The 15,166-nt window shown below is 41.2% G+C and overlaps 2 protein-coding genes across 3 annotated transcripts; both read left to right on the top strand.

Annotated features, from left to right (window-relative positions):
• Positions 1-1,935: 1,935 nt before the first annotated feature.
• On the top strand, positions 1,936-3,036 carry LOC109139382 (interferon a3). The gene is made up of 6 exons (XM_027289455.1): positions 1,936-1,991; positions 2,100-2,193; positions 2,303-2,377; positions 2,479-2,628; positions 2,769-2,852; positions 2,935-3,036. The coding sequence occupies exons 1-6, from the start codon at positions 1,978-1,980 to the stop codon at positions 3,034-3,036; spliced, it is 519 nt and encodes a 172-aa protein (XP_027145256.1). The 5' UTR covers positions 1,936-1,977.
• A 1,015-nt stretch (positions 3,037-4,051) lies between these two features.
• On the top strand, positions 4,052-10,430 carry fbxw10 (F-box and WD repeat domain containing 10). 2 transcript variants are annotated; one of them, XM_027289096.1, is made up of 12 exons: positions 4,052-4,210; positions 6,346-6,486; positions 7,081-7,211; positions 7,340-7,447; positions 7,592-7,698; positions 7,823-8,026; positions 8,111-8,232; positions 8,329-8,483; positions 8,582-8,724; positions 8,882-9,040; positions 9,148-9,401; positions 9,480-10,366. In XM_027289096.1, the coding sequence occupies exons 2-12, from the start codon at positions 6,390-6,392 to the stop codon at positions 10,148-10,150; spliced, it is 2,151 nt and encodes a 716-aa protein (XP_027144897.1). In that variant the 5' UTR covers positions 4,052-4,210; positions 6,346-6,389; the 3' UTR covers positions 10,151-10,366. The 2 variants fall into 2 exon arrangements, with proteins under 2 accessions (XP_027144897.1, XP_010747793.3); XM_010749491.3 differs by lacking the exon at positions 4,052-4,210 and adding an exon at positions 5,263-5,896 and having other exon boundaries at positions 9,480-10,430.
• The last annotated feature ends 4,736 nt before the right edge of the window (positions 10,431-15,166 follow it).

Raw genomic sequence — 15,166 nt, 5'->3', positions numbered from 1 at the left:
TTGTGTTGATTGGTGATGAATGAGGAAGAGGAGCCATAAAGCGGAAGTTTCCCTGCAGAGAAAATGAAAGTGAGCCGTCACTGTGGCCTGACGTTCATTGATGAGAGCTGCGTGACATTTCACGTTGTCTTACCTGAGAGCATGAAGCTGCTGCTGCTGCTGCTGCTTCAGTGTCTGCAGTCTGTCTGTGCAGAAGGGGATTCTCCTCCAGCTCTTCATCAGAACACCTGAAACAAATCAGCACTGTGTCATATGAAGTCTGGGAGTCACTGAAGTGCTGCAGTGTTGACAGACACGTGTCTTTAGATAAGATAAGACTTCATGGGAACTTTGACTGTTGCAACACCACAAGGACAGAAAGAAAGAGGAAAGGCAAACAGCTCTTGTGTTGTCTTAATGAGAGATAAATGGTGTGAGGATCCTCATTTCAAAATGTCACTGAGTAAATAATCCCTACATATTTAAAGAGTTATATCACATCAATAATAATAACAACAATAAAGCAATAAAACAGTCATTTATATTATTACTGTCTTCTCAAGAAATATCTAACCACTGTTTTTTGAGTATCACCACTGAATACTTATACTTCACTATTTCAGAAGGAAATATAGTACTTTAAAATTTTCAATTTAAACATTAAATATGTTATTAAACTAACTAAATTACAGATTTTTTTTAGAAACATAACGTTACATTTCTATGTAAGATTTCACTCTTTTTTAAACTCTTTACACAGTTCAATAAAACAACAGTTTATCTGCAGTTAATGCAACCAAAACATCTCAGAATAAACTCAAGCAACATTTGTCTCAAACAACACTTTATTATAACAATATATATATAGGTAGCATTGCATGGATTGTGTTATTTGACAGTAGACCTATATGTGAAATGAGAAATGCTGAACTAAGCTTCAGTTTTTAAATAAAAACTAAAGTTATTCCACTAATGCGACACAAAACTAAACATATTCTCTATACCTGTAGGAGAGCTGAAACACAGCAGCTTGTCTTGTCCATCACACCTGATCTCTGTTGTAATCCACCTGTAAACATTTTGTCTGTCATGATGTCTGTCCAAAACATCCAGTGTGTCCAAGAGGGACATCTGATTATGTAACTGGTGAATGAACTTTCATGAATATTCCTCTGTGAGATTTGAGAGATTTGGAAAAGTGACACCATCGTCTCTTATAATTAAAAAAATATTCTGACCCACTTCCCTCATCTGGCATCAAGGAATAAAAATGTGTTATTTTTTTAAAACTACAATGTTATATATTATTAAAAGTTTGATTTACAACACATTTGTTATGTTTGTGAAAGAGATATAAAACATATTATATAATTTTAATTAAGTATGGAGCTGTGATTTTTCTTATTACAGTCTGAAGACATCACTGTGACGTAACGCTCACTTTCAGTTTCACTTCAGGGAAACACTTTCTACTTACTACGTGTTTGTGATGAGGACACGCTGAAGTTATATCCACGGTTTGTAGTTGCATAATATAATCATGAACAATTACGTTATTAAAACGATGGCAATCCAAACAAAGAGAATCATCGTTTGTTGACACAGTTTACTGGCATCGATCTGCTGCGGACTAAATAAAACAAATAAAACTGAATAAATAAATAAATAAAGTTTCTTGCGTGAAATCTCCAAAATACAAAACAAGTAGCATAAAATCACAGATCAAATAATTAAATGTCAAAATAATTAAATTAAACTCTCAATCAGCGACACTGATGTAATCCCAGAAAAAACTTTACTTTGAAAATCATAAAAGAAAGCTTCTTTTCTATTTAAATGTGACATCATCTTATTCTAGGATAAATATATATTATGAGGACAGTAATTCAAATCCGAAATGTGTGACCTGGGTTTGAACCGGGTAAGCCACAGTCCACGTCGCGATTCCCACGGGTGGATGTGAGGAAAATGAAATAGGTGCGTCCTGCTACAGTATAAATGAGCCGCTGCAGGTGAGTTTGAACACAACACCTGGACACATCCGACTTTTGCAACTCAAAGACACTTTGTCTGTTTGTAAAGATGCTCAGCAGGATCTTGTTTGTGTGCCTGTCTCTCAGTCTGTACAGTGCAGGCTCCTCGCTAAGCTGCAGATGGGTGGATCATAAATTCAGACAGCACAGTGAAACTTCTCTGGATCTACTCAACACCATGGTAAGTGGACTTCTTTGGATGAAGTCACTGAATGATCTTCACTGAATGACTTTACTTTGCGGTGTGTGTCCTTCAACGCATCATGTGTGTGTCTGTGTGTGTCCTGCAGGCTATTGAGGATGCTGAAGTGGAGGACACTGTGGCCTTCCCTAATCATTTGTACAGCCACGCATCCAGAGCATCAGTAAGTAAACTTTAGTCTACTGCAGAGTGATTTCTTCTCCTTGTATAGAAAAGTGTGTGTTATCATGGCTGTTATTAATCTTCTTCTTCTTGTCGTTTCAGGCTGAGGATAAACTTCATTTCACAGTTCAGGTTCTGGAGGAGGCGGCTGCCCTGTTTGAGGAGGATCACAGCAATGCTTCATGGGAGGAGAACACAGTGGAGAACTTTGTCAATGTTGTAAACCAGCAGGCTGACGGCCTTCGCTCCTGTGTAAGTCTCAGTGTGGATCAACACCTCACCTGTTCTCTAGAAAAGATCAATGAATAGTACAAGTTCACAGGTCCATGGTGACTGAGTGATGGAGATTTATTGTTTATTTATTGATCATATTTGATCTGTGATTCATTTAGACTGGGAGTCACGGCCACAAGAAGAAGAACAAGAAGCTGCACATGTATTTCAAGAGACTGTCGAGTCACGTCCTGAAGAAGATGGTAAATCTATCTATCTATCTATCTATCTATCTATCTATCTATCTATCATGTTTTAATATTGATCCTCTTCTTGTGTCTGTAGAGCCACAGTGCTGAAGCCTGGGAGCTGATCAGGAAGGAAATCAGGACCCATCTGATGAGAGCAGACCAGCTGGTTTCATCTCTGCTCACCGAGTCAGATTAAGAATTTATTTATTTATTTATTGGTGTAAACATTCAAGAGTCTGTGTATTTATTTATTTATATTCTACACAGCAATTTTTTTTGTTTTTTTTGTTTTACAAATTAATATATTGTTTATCATCTTATTTATTTATCTATTTATTTATTTATTGGTGTACACATTGAGTAGTTTGTCTATTTATTTATTTATGTATTTATTGATATTGTACACAGCTACTATTTTTTATAAATGAATATATTGTTGTTTTTGTTGTTTTACATGGACTCCTATAAAAAACAATAAAAAAATACACTTTCTTCAGCACATGGACATGTTTTTAATTTTTATTTTTGTTACATAAACAAAACGTTTTGATTTTTTAATAGAATCAAACAACAGGTAGAATTGTTCATTGACACTTCTGTGGACTTCAAATCACAGTGAAGAAAACATGCAGAGATGTCATTCATTCATCAATCATGGATGTTGCAGCTTTTGTAGATGTAATGTCATGCAGACACATGTGAAGTCACTGTTGACGACAAGCCACAGATTTAAAGACCTTTTGGATATTTTACACCTTTCTAATTATCATGTGTTTTTAGTGAAGGATATGAGTGTATCACATTACATTCTAGTAGATTTCATTCAGGTGTCATATTACAATGTGCTGAAGGTTTATTCCCATATTAATAAGAATATTTATTGATGAATCCTGAGAGAAATTCAATTCAAGAACCAAAGCTCATGTGTTAAAGAGTTAAAGTGTTAAATTGTTAGTCTGCACTCCTTGTTTGGAGCCATGATTTCAGAGTTTTTGAACAGTTTTACATCTCACTCACCATCACATTATACAGTAACTAATCACTGACTGATAACTCCAGTGATCTTTTGGTTTAATTTCATCCAACATGTTGATGGTTTGATGTTTTTAAACTTATATATTTTATTTAAACACAAGTACTCTGAGAACCAGTGTATTATACTACACTCGTTTCAGGTCACTTGCCCTTCCTCATGTGTCACCGGTCTGATTGTCTTCCCCGCCCTGATTGTTTCCACCTGTTCCCCATTACATTGTGTATATATTGTCTGCGTCTCCCTTTGTCTTGTGCCAAAGTGTTTTGTCCTGTCCGTGCACCTAAGCCCTCATAGTCACAGTCCGGTTGCCGATAATAAGAAATTGTTTTGCCACGTAAGTTGTTGTCTACTTCCTCTTTGAGAGTGATTTTTTGTTGATAAATCTTTTTTAAGTTTAGAGATCTATTTTTGTTTAATGTTGTTACAGTTTTTGTCCTCCCGCTTGTGGAGTGTTCTTTTGTTAGATAGCTTTAGATATTAGTAGAGCCCCTGTTAGGTGAGCCTTTTTCTTTGATCCCATTTGTTTAGATTTGGTTTTCCTCCTTCGGGAGCGTTTTGTGTTTATTATCTAGTGTTTTATTTTCCTCATTGCGAGAGTTTCTTTGCTAGAATAGTCCTGTGTTTTCCTTGTTTGTAAGTAATCTTGTTCCCCTCCCGTTGATGTGTTTTCCCTCTTTGAGATGTGTTATGCCATGTCTCATTAGCCAGGTCTCATAAGAATAGACAGAGTTTCATAGCCTATTCATTTCATCACTCTTCTAAGCGGATCCTGACCTCAATAAAGTGTGCTGTTCGTTATATCCTCTGCATCTGAGTCCTCCTTCCTGTCCTGGTCTGACAATTCTGAGCAATACAATTGCTGTACTATACAGCAACGGCTTTTGACACCATGTGGAGTGTTGATTTTATGTGTATACATGCATATTTTTATTCGTGGAGTGTTGATTTTATGTGTATACATGCATATTTTTATTCATTTATTCAATTTTTTTATGTTTATCTTGTGCGGGGAGTGCTTTTTATTTTATCTTTCTATTGTCTACTTCATGTTTTTATTGTGTTTTATCTTGTTGTGCAGCACTTTGTGTTTGCTAAAAATCGTGCCATATAAATAAAGTGGATTGGATGCTCCTTTTTTTTTAATGACATACTGTGTTATACTGCACTGTTACTTCTATACTTTGCTTATTTAGTTTGAAGCCACTGTGTTGCTGTAACACCTGAATTTCCCTTTTTGTGGGTCAACAATTGATTATATTTGGGTGTTTTATGATTAAAACATGTTACTCCATACAGAAAATGATCTATTCTTACAAACTATTGCAATATCTGGTGTAAAACTTTTGTAAAAAGCAGGACTTTCTGGAGACTGGAGCTAAGCTGTCACCATCCCCTTGTCACCTGTTGCATAGCAACCTATGTGAATGTAGTCTGTTGCGTTTGTTGATGTCGTTCAAAGCAACCGCAACAGAAAACGCAACAAGTGACATCGAGGAGATGAAGTGCGTTGACTTTGGTAGAAGTGTGTCGGCGTGCGAGCTGAGCTTTAAACCGGCGGAGGGATGCGTGAACCTGTGCGGGATGTGTCCATCCTGCGTGTTCGCCCCCGCACCGCCGGGCTCGGTTCAGTGTTTGTGGAGGGCGTCGGACGAGTTCAAGAGGAGGTTCGTCACGGAGCTGCTTTTACGGTGCAGAAACACCGGCGTCATCGAGAGTATCCAGAGTGTGTTGGGGGTCAAGTCGTGGACTTTGTACACGTACGCCAGGTCGAGGAGCCCGACCTCTCTCCAAGACTACACCCGCAGAAGCAGCAGCTCAGCCCGGGTTGGGCTGGATGGGAGACCGCTCGGCTTGGACATGAGAGGGATCTGGGGCTGGTTCAACAGCAGCCCCGACTGGGTGAAAACACGGTATCTGTGCCGTCTGTTCTCACTGTGTGACTCGGAGCTTCTGCGAATGGTCGCTAATTTGACCAGTGTGCTTCTGGTCAGACAGAAACGAGGGTTTCTACAATTTAATGGTAAAATTAAAACAGAGTGTCTAATTTCTGTTTTTGTGTATTTTTCTTAAATTAACCTTTATAAAGTCCTTCACCTTATAAAAACATTGAGTTTAAGTGCAGTTCCTACTGTTTGCCGCTAGATGTCGACAAATGACACATAATAGTACACTATCTTTGCTCAATGACGTATGAGTTTTGTATTGTTTATTATGATTATTAAAAGGTCCAGTGTGTACAAATTAGGAGTATCTATTGGCATGAATGTAATATATTTGTTAGTATGTTTTAATCTGTGTATTATCACCTGAGAATAAGATTTGTTGTGTTTTCGTTGTCTTAAAATGAGCCCTACAGTACAGACAAACCAAACACTGATCAACACATGGACTTTCTTTGCTTTTAATGTGAATTTTGCACTTCACTGCTAGGTGCCACTCAATCCTCTTATAACCGTGTGTCCCTTTTAGTGAGTAGTCGCAATACCAATCAAGACTCAGAGGACCCTGCTCTTATGGTGGTGCCTGGATCTTTAAAGTCTCTGTCTGGAGTCAGCCGGTACCGAGACTTCATAGGCTGCCTTCCTGTTGATCTGTCAAAGAGGATATTAGGTAAGTAAACACATAGGTGACACTAATGAGATGCTAAGTTCACTGATAATTTGCAGTACTTTTATTATCATCAAAATTGTGATGAAGTCAAACTGAATTGGTTACTCGAGAAAATAATCAGCAGTTTAATCCAAATGGACTATTTATGTAAAGTACCAGCAGAGGAGTCAGTTTTTCATTGTCTCCACATTTTAAAGTGTGCATTGACGTGTCCTTAAACTGACAGTATAAAGAAACTAAGCCACTCTGATGGTGCTATGGAGATGCAACTTAAACACTCAAGAATGCTCTTGTTAAATCTGTCCCATTTAAGTAGGTAGCCCTTAAATATAAAAACAACAGAGTCCTGCCACGCAACCGATTGACTGTCTGCCTCCAGTGACCTCCGTTTGCAGGTTAAAAAAGGACAAATATGACAAACAAAAGGAACCCAGGCAGTGTAATTAATACACTGTGACAAGTGATGACAAATAGATTTATGTTATATTATATTTTGCATCCTTGAATTGAGTAAAGCTGTCAAAATATTTTCCTTTCTCTTTGTCTGCAAACTATTACGGCCCTGTTAAACTCCACATGTGTGTCTACTACCAGGTCTGTTAGACGAGCACACTTTGAGGCGCTGCCAGAAGGTTTGTCGATACTGGAAGCACCTTGCGCAGGAAACCATGGAGGAAATGAAGTTCAGAAGAACTTTTCAGGATCAAATCGAGGCAATGATGAAGGTGGAGCATTTGTATGCGTAGACGATTCAGTAATATGAATAATTAATCAAGTATAATGGATCTGTATGTTTAAAATTGTTCAAAGTTGTTGTAGTTTTTGGTGATGATGATTTTTTTTTCTGTTTTAGAAGTGCAGTGGTGTGAATATAATCAGTCCTACGTATGCCAACATTGTTGAAGTCCCTGTTCCTGTCAATGATGATCAGAAAGTGGACATTCATCCCAGTGTCCAAAAGGTCAACAAACCAATACCCTACCTCAATAAACTTCAGTTCTTGTACCAGCAATACAACTAACCCTCACAGACAAATAGAATTAGATGAAATTTAGGAAGGGCCAGTTGTCAATGTTGATTGTCTTTTCTTTGATTGGTTTTACAGATCGAACCATTTGAAGAAGCTTACGCCAAACTCAAGACGGAGACGGTTCAAATGGAGGAGCGAAATGTTTACTGCGGTGCATATTTTACCACAGTCCTGCTGGACAAGTTAGTCTGTTCAGCTTCTATTCTGGGTGTAGCTTGAAGCATATTTTTAAGACTTTGCTTAAGTCTACTCTGCACGTTGGAATATCGTGTCATAGAACTGATGTAATCTGGTTGTGTTTGACAGAGAAGACCCTCATCGGGTGATGGACTACAGAGGTGGATCTTTTATGGCCACAGGCTCCAAAGACCGTGCAGTGCAGCTGCTTTATGTGGGCACAAAAATAGATGTTTTGTCAGTGATGAAGGGTCATGTTGGCAGCATTCGGGCAGTGCTGCTCTGCGAGGACAGAGACCTAGTGATAACCGCGAGCTATGATGCAAGTATCAGGTGAGGTCACCGTATGAAGATTGATTGATTAAACTGAGGATGATACATGCTGGGTGTTTATATGTTGTCCGATCACACCTGTAGGTGTTGGTGTTTGAAGACAGACAAGTGTGTGATGGCGCTGTATGGTCACACTGGCACTGTTAACTGCCTGGATGTCCACGCTGACAGACTTGTTTCAGGCGCTAAAGACTGTCTAATAAAAGGTAAGAAGCCCTTGAAGGGTGTGTAGCATTGTTCAGACAGACAAGACATACTTTAAACTAAGCTATTTATCTAAACTTTAACCACTGCACTGCCAGTGTGGAGTCTACACACAGGGAAGCATTTCGAGGAGTTTAATTTCAAGCATCCCAGTCCTGTCCAATGTGTGAAGATCAACGTAAGAACAGTCTACAGCAGCTGCGATCGCGGCCTTGTTAAAGTATGGGACATGGAGAGTGCATCGCTGTGTCGGGTGAGAGAATATTAATCAAATTCTCTTTCCATAAACGATATTTTTCATCTACAGTTGATAGTACCCTTGCATTTATTCATACCTTTATTTTCTCGAAGGTGATCGATGCCCACAGGAGCTCGGTGAAGTGCCTGTTCCTCGACAAATGGCACTTTTTATCCGGAGACTCCAATGGTCAGGTCATGGCCTGGAGCATCAACTGCGCTGCTAAACGGTGTCTTATGACCTTCAACCACCCAAAGTAAGCAAGAAACCTTCGGAGCAGATATGTCTGGATCTTCAGTATGTTTTTAAATATGATTTTGTCAGCTTGTAACATCTTTCTGACAATATTATGCATTTGTAAATAGCACAATTACAATAGCACAATAGCAGTAACACAATTCTCTTTTCTGCAGGGAGGTTAAATCTCTGACTCTCTTCTACCTGCGTGTTGTTACTGGCTGCATGGATGGAAAGATTCGCATATTTAATTTCCTCACCGGAGATTGTCTGAGAGAAATCACGGCAGAGACTGAAACAGGCCGATTACTGTCTCTGCATTTCCATGACAACAGGTGAGTCAGGACGCATGAAAGCATGTCAAATCTTTGTTATTGCATTACTTTCAGATGCAGGTATGCATTCCCGTCTCGTATTTTGTTTCTGCACGCTTCTTCTTTAGTATATTAGTGAACACGACGTCCAACGTGAAGCGCTACCAGTTTGCCAAAGTGTTCTGGGAATACACAGAGTCAGCAGAGGGAGTTCAAGATGACGTTTCTGAGAAATCTGCAGCTTCGCTCAGAAAGCTTCCCCGCATGGCAAAGGTGGCTTCACCCAGAGAGACGGAAGACTGTAAAAACAAGAAGCCGGAGAGAGCTGAGCTGCTTTACTGCCCAAGATTTCTGTCTATGCCCGCCAAATGTCAAGCACAAGGTGAGCACGCTGAAGTATGTGTCAAAAATAGTTAGTCATCAGTTGGTTCTTGTTGTAAAGGAAACTTTTCCTTCGTAGCCAGAGAGCGCTGCGCTACACAGTCGGTGACTCTGAGTGAGAAAGCAACGAATGAACGGATTAAAAAGAGGGGTCTTCACCATCCTCTGACACGTGACTCCATCGTCCTCAGGGTCAACGCCATCCAGAAGGCGCAGTGCGCCGACGAAGTCAGCATCAACATGGAGTACAATGCCAGGCTGCGAGATTCCTGGGGTCCTCACACGTCTCAGGATAATCTAAAACAGTGTCCGCAGACTCAGACACATCCACAGTGGCACACACACACTGGTCATCTCAGGAGGGCCAAGACTTGTGTTCCAATTTTAAAGAGACCCGTCAGTCGAAATATATCAAACACAATCCAGGGCAGAGCGCAGCCTCACAGCGCTGACACACACAGGGCAAACAAGAGAGCGAGTGGATCCACTACATGTCCCACAGAGCGGCCACGGGCTCCGGAGTGCATGCCTGTGAGGTCGCTACCTAATCCAGAATGCCACGTGAAACCTAGTACCAGCTTGCCCAGGATCAGCCCTGTGCGTCCAATCAGAGAGCAGGAAGAATTCAGACTGCTCACAGCGACCCAGCTGGAGGACTGTATCCGGGCCCAGAGAAATCTGGTGCAGAGCTGTGAGCACAAACTGCCCAAGAAGGATAAGAAGCAGCAGAAAATGTCACACGTGCATTAAGAGATGCAAATGTATTCTTATTCTTAATTTTTTTACGCTATAATGTGTCAGCAGAAGTCTGGAAAACTGGTTTTCTGTACGCCTTTGTTCATGGTACCATATTTTTTAAAATGTGATGTTGCACATAAAATTCCACTAGGGGTCAGTGTTGTATCATCTGATTGTGGCTGGTTAATATAAAGTAGTTCTTCAGTTTGCTGTCAGTTTCATTTTTATTATTATTATTTAACTTTAACTAAATCTGTTAATTTGAGGTTTCAAACAGTAAGTTTGTATTTTTTTCTTGAGGCTCCATTTATATACTCACACACACAGTTCATTCGCAGTTTCTATAGAAATTGTCTTTTACACATCTTATATAATTTGATTTGATCCAGACTTGAACTCTTCTATATTTAACTTTCCCCACATAGTAATCTTTCTTTTTTAGAATTAATTCAACAATAATTATACAATTCTTCCAAGCGTGTATTCTCTTATTCCAACTGTTATATTAAAACAGTGCCTGCTACTTAACACCTGAGTGTTTAAATTATCTTTCGTTGGAAGAGTTTTCTCATCTGAGAATTATCCTTCATGAGTCAGTTCACTGTTCTTCAGCAATCAAACAACAATAACAAATCTTTGTGGATTTTTAGCTTCAAACTGGCTGGGTGAAGTGGTCAGAGTGGTGAGGAGTTTGTCACATCCAGAGAGACCTTTCACCCTGCCACCTGCCCTCTAGCCCCCCCGGTGCCTCGAGGGCATCATTAGATGCGAAGAGGTTGGAAGATCAGGGGAGAAGGTCCTCTGCTTTGACAGCAGCAGCACAACAGCTGGGCACCCGTGAATAACAAAAGGTTTATGAGGAGAACCGACTGGGTAAGACGTCCCACTTTGAGAATCTCTTCTTTCAGGAACGCTCTGCTGCTAATTAATTTGATCTGCAGAAAAACTGGGGATAATAGCGTCCCCCCTTTTCTTTTTCTTTTTTATCCTGTGGCAGTGTGACGTAAGGAGACAATGCAATCCCCCTCCTGCCACCCCGAGCTCAGCTTAGCTTCATCATGCAGCACAGCTCCCCCATTGTTTCATCAGGTATGGAGTCTCTTGTCCAGGACCTGCAGAGCTGCAGGGGGGATAATGAGCGTAAAATCAAAGCAAAGTTAGAAAAGGGAAAGTCTTCATGGAGGAATGCTCTTAGACCTTGTGCTCCCTCGAGCAGGCCCACGGGTTGCAGGGAGAGGAGGGTACAGGTTTATTTATGTATGAGGAGAAGCCTGAAAGAGATGACAGTTAACCCTCTTGCTGTGAGAGAAGGTTCACGACAAAAGGCGATCCGGTATGACCCGGGTGACCTTTGCTCTACGTGGATCTCCATCTCCAAAGGCGTGAATTTGCATCATAGTTCATTTGTCAAATACATTTCTCAATTTTTGTCATGCTGTGTCAGCAGTAGGTTTGAACTCCTAACTCAGTTTAGACTAGAACCGTTCCTTTTTCTCGGACCAGGTCAGTCCAGGCCAGTCATGGTAGAGAACGTGATTAACCAAATCGTGGTCTGCATTATTATTTTTTATAGTATTTGCATGTCACTCAGACGAGTGGCTGACATGCCCTGGAGCTGTCCAGATATCGCACCGCTACCAGGTCTAACGAGATGGGCATCAGATGCAAAAAAAAAAAGAAGCTCAATGAATATGCAAATCACACCATTCTCGTGGGGAATTGCCTCATGATAAGAACGGAGACTAAAACCGTCCCGTTGTTCTGAAAGGCGGCCGTAGACTGTGCTGTATCCTAGAAACTGTTGGAGAACTGAAGCCGAGGATCTTAGTGGACGACTTCAAGGCCTGACAGCGCGGTGACATCAACACATGGGAGCGACAACAACTGCCTTGATCTTAGGACAGCTTTAAAACACAAGGCCACACGGCCTCTCCAAACCGTCCCCCTGTTAGGATCCAGCAGAGCCAAGGCTGGAAACAAGATCCATATGCCTTTCTGACCTCATTTGCAGATAGAGATCATAAGCGAAAGGGGATACAGCCAGAACGAAGGGAGGCAATTAACAGGAACACCATTACCAAGATATGTTACTGATTAACATCCACATCCAGCCAAGCCAAATAGATAAGAGGGAATCTGATTGCCCATTGATTGGATCTCTCTGGTGCCTCCACAAGGGGAGGCAGGTTCTTGTTTTCTAAATGTTGGCCCTCTCCGCGTTCAAGGGCCCCCTTGATTGAGCCAAAGAGAGCGAAGTGAAACCGCTGTGACCACACATTAGGAAGATGATCAAAGAGGCTACTGCTGGCTTCTGGCTCCACCAAGACAAGACTAAACCCCCCCCGCCCTCCAACAGATGATTGTGCTAAGTTGTTACTCACAGACGGCTCAGCGCAAACGCACGTCAAACAGCACAGATACAGTGACACCTGAATTAGTCGAGGTCGATATAAAGAGCCGTTGTATAATCAGACTGTAAAGGTAGTGAGATTTTCTTTCTTTTTTCCACCTCCCAGCTCCTGATTTTGTTTGTGTTTATTTCATTAAGTTTCAACTTTTTCATTCAAGGATTGACTGATTGTGCCGTGAGCCCATCTGTTTTTAAAAAGCAGCACATCTGGAATGTGTTTTGATAATTGCAAAGAGATTATTTTCTATCTGCAAGACCTATTACATACAAAAGACTTATATGAAAACAAACAAAAACACTGGTGTTTCACCACCGGGTGTTTCTGTGCCATTATTGACAGCCAGCACTGATTTTTTTTTTTAGTACTTGTCCTCTGGGGGGCTCACTAGACCTGCTCATGGACGGTCCTGAACGTTTCAACCAATCCAAGCCTCATCCCCTCTGTGTTTTTGACTGACACGTCGCAGATAATGTCTGGCGTTAACTGTATGACCTCACAATTATTTCGTAATAAGTGTAAACTGCGTATAAAATCACACAGTGCCTTCGTTCTCCCTGCGCATATTACTATAATTAAATGCTCATAAAAGAAATAGGAATTTCATTGCAGTCTGAAACTGCTTTAATAACAGTCTTTACAATCCATTTGAAGATGGCGTTTCTTAGGTTTTCACGGCATGTCAATGTGCTTCAGTGCGTCACTATTAAACCAGAGAGAAAAGGGTGTCAGCGGATTGACCTGTGCTCTCAATGGCCCCCAGTCTTCACGGAGCAGCTCCAGACACATGCAGGCGACAGTGTTAAGTGTCATAATTTCACTATTTTCTCAGACATAAATACGGAGACGTAAAAAGTCAAAGGTCAACTGCATAAAACTTCCCTATTTAGAGGTCAGTAGACGCGTAGATCGTCTGAGGGGTGGAGGGGGAGCGGGGAGGGGTTGGCACCTTGGAACAAAAAGGCAATTCACAGGCGGAAAAGTTACGGCAAAACCGCATCTGACTCTTACTTCCTGCCACAAAACGAACAGAAAATTAATTGTAACGCGGCACTACAAAGCGTCTTCATGCACCACAGAAGAGGAACAAAACACTTAGGCTGAGGTCTCGAGTCGGATGAGTTGTATTTTTCTTGATATCTCACCGAAGCAACCACTTTTCTTTTAGGAATCTTTGTCACATACAGCAAATGATGACTGGCTACAATCTCCACAATAAACAGAAGTGTTTCCATTTAAGTGAGAGTGTGTGTGAGAGAGAGAGAGGTTTGAGCAGCTAATGCACATCTTTATCAGCGCTTTCCTCATAGTTTGAGTCATGCACTTAGTCACGGTTTGACAAACAAATAGCTGCTCGCTCATGTCTAGTACAGATGTGTGTGCTCTCCTCTCGTGAATCCTGATACCAGCAGAGCTCTCGCTGCTTGGAGAGGTCCTGATAAGAAATGGGCCCCCGTTGCTCGCGGGCCAAGCAACTGCACATTCATACCCACACATATGAAATCTCACATTTAAAGGGTTTTTTTCGTGAGTCATTTAGCTTTAGCATTAATCTGCCCTCGCCCACTATTTTCCCATCGGCTATCGTCTGACGATGATGATATAGCTTCTGGTGCCAGTGGCCAATGTTTTTGGGCTTCCAGCGTAGCCAGAAGGTATCCGAGATATCCGGGCCAAAACTTCCTCTGCTGTCTGATTGATGAAACTTTAAGCGTCAGTAGCCAATGGGATCCGAGATTGCATTTTGTCTCTACACGGACTGTGGCAACTAAAACGTGACTGGTCAATGTTACTTGGATTACCACAAGAATGCATCCAGTGCCAAAAGCTTGGTCTCTTTATCGAGATTACTCCCCAGGAGGTTCATCTCATACAGATACTTCCTACCTTACATTAGAACTTAAGACTCAAGCTAGAACTTCTGAAAATGTTCACTGCAGCTGAATTCACAATCTTTTTTTTTTTTGTAACCAAACCAGTCACAACAAATGCAACTTTCCAGACACAATAACTCCACCGCTGTTGCTCTCTCCTCGCTTGACCCTGGCCCAGGAAGAGCCTTTTCTGGAGCCGAGGAGAACCAACGGGTGTCCAAGCTTAGATATTTCACAGCTCAGCGGGTTTCCTAGCATGTTGATACAAGTGCTGGGAAATAACACACAGCCTGGTTGATTCATGCCATTTGTGTTTTTCATTTAGTTGTCATGTGCATTTTTTTTCTTTCTTCTTTTAGAGGGGGACCTGTGGATAAAACTGACCCATATTAGCAGCAGATGTTTTGGGTCATGGAGTGGAGCGTCTTATGTGTTTTTTCCCAGGGGCTCGTGTGGTGAGAAGGGTATCAGTCATGACCACCAGAGGGGTAGCTCGTATGAGGAAGACGAAAAGTAGCCAGTTTAAACTGAGAGACAAGTTCATAATCCGGAGGTGGAAAGGTGAAAGACGCACTGAAGGCACCAAACAGAACAACAACCACCATTGACTTTTATTTAAGACACTAAACCCCAAACTACACTCGACCATTGACAGTATAAAACATGAGACATCCATGGGCTTATGGAGATTGACTTGTTTTGTAGCCGGCCTCTAGCGGCCTGTTGAGGAACTGCAGTTTGGCACT

The sequence above is a fragment of the Larimichthys crocea genome, chromosome XVI, assembly GCF_000972845.2.
Source record: "Larimichthys crocea isolate SSNF chromosome XVI, L_crocea_2.0, whole genome shotgun sequence".
Classification (NCBI taxonomy): Eukaryota; Metazoa; Chordata; class Actinopteri; family Sciaenidae; genus Larimichthys; species Larimichthys crocea.
Note: the sequence above shows the minus strand (reverse complement) of the source record. Positions and strands in the feature narration are given on the sequence as shown.

Coding starts and splice junctions, on each gene's coding strand:
- LOC109139382 (XM_027289455.1), top strand. Junction 2,194..2,302: donor TGGATCTACTCAACACCATG/GTAAGTGGACTT, acceptor TGTGTCCTGCAG/GCTATTGAGGATGCTGAAGT. Junction 2,378..2,478: donor GCCACGCATCCAGAGCATCA/GTAAGTAAACTT, acceptor TTGTCGTTTCAG/GCTGAGGATAAACTTCATTT.
- fbxw10 (XM_010749491.3), top strand. CDS start 5,323: ATGTCGTTCAAAGCAACCGCAACAGAAAACGCAACAAGTGACATCGAG. Junction 7,699..7,822: donor ACCACAGTCCTGCTGGACAA/GTTAGTCTGTTC, acceptor TGTGTTTGACAG/AGAAGACCCTCATCGGGTGA. Junction 8,725..8,881: donor ATGACCTTCAACCACCCAAA/GTAAGCAAGAAA, acceptor TCTTTTCTGCAG/GGAGGTTAAATCTCTGACTC.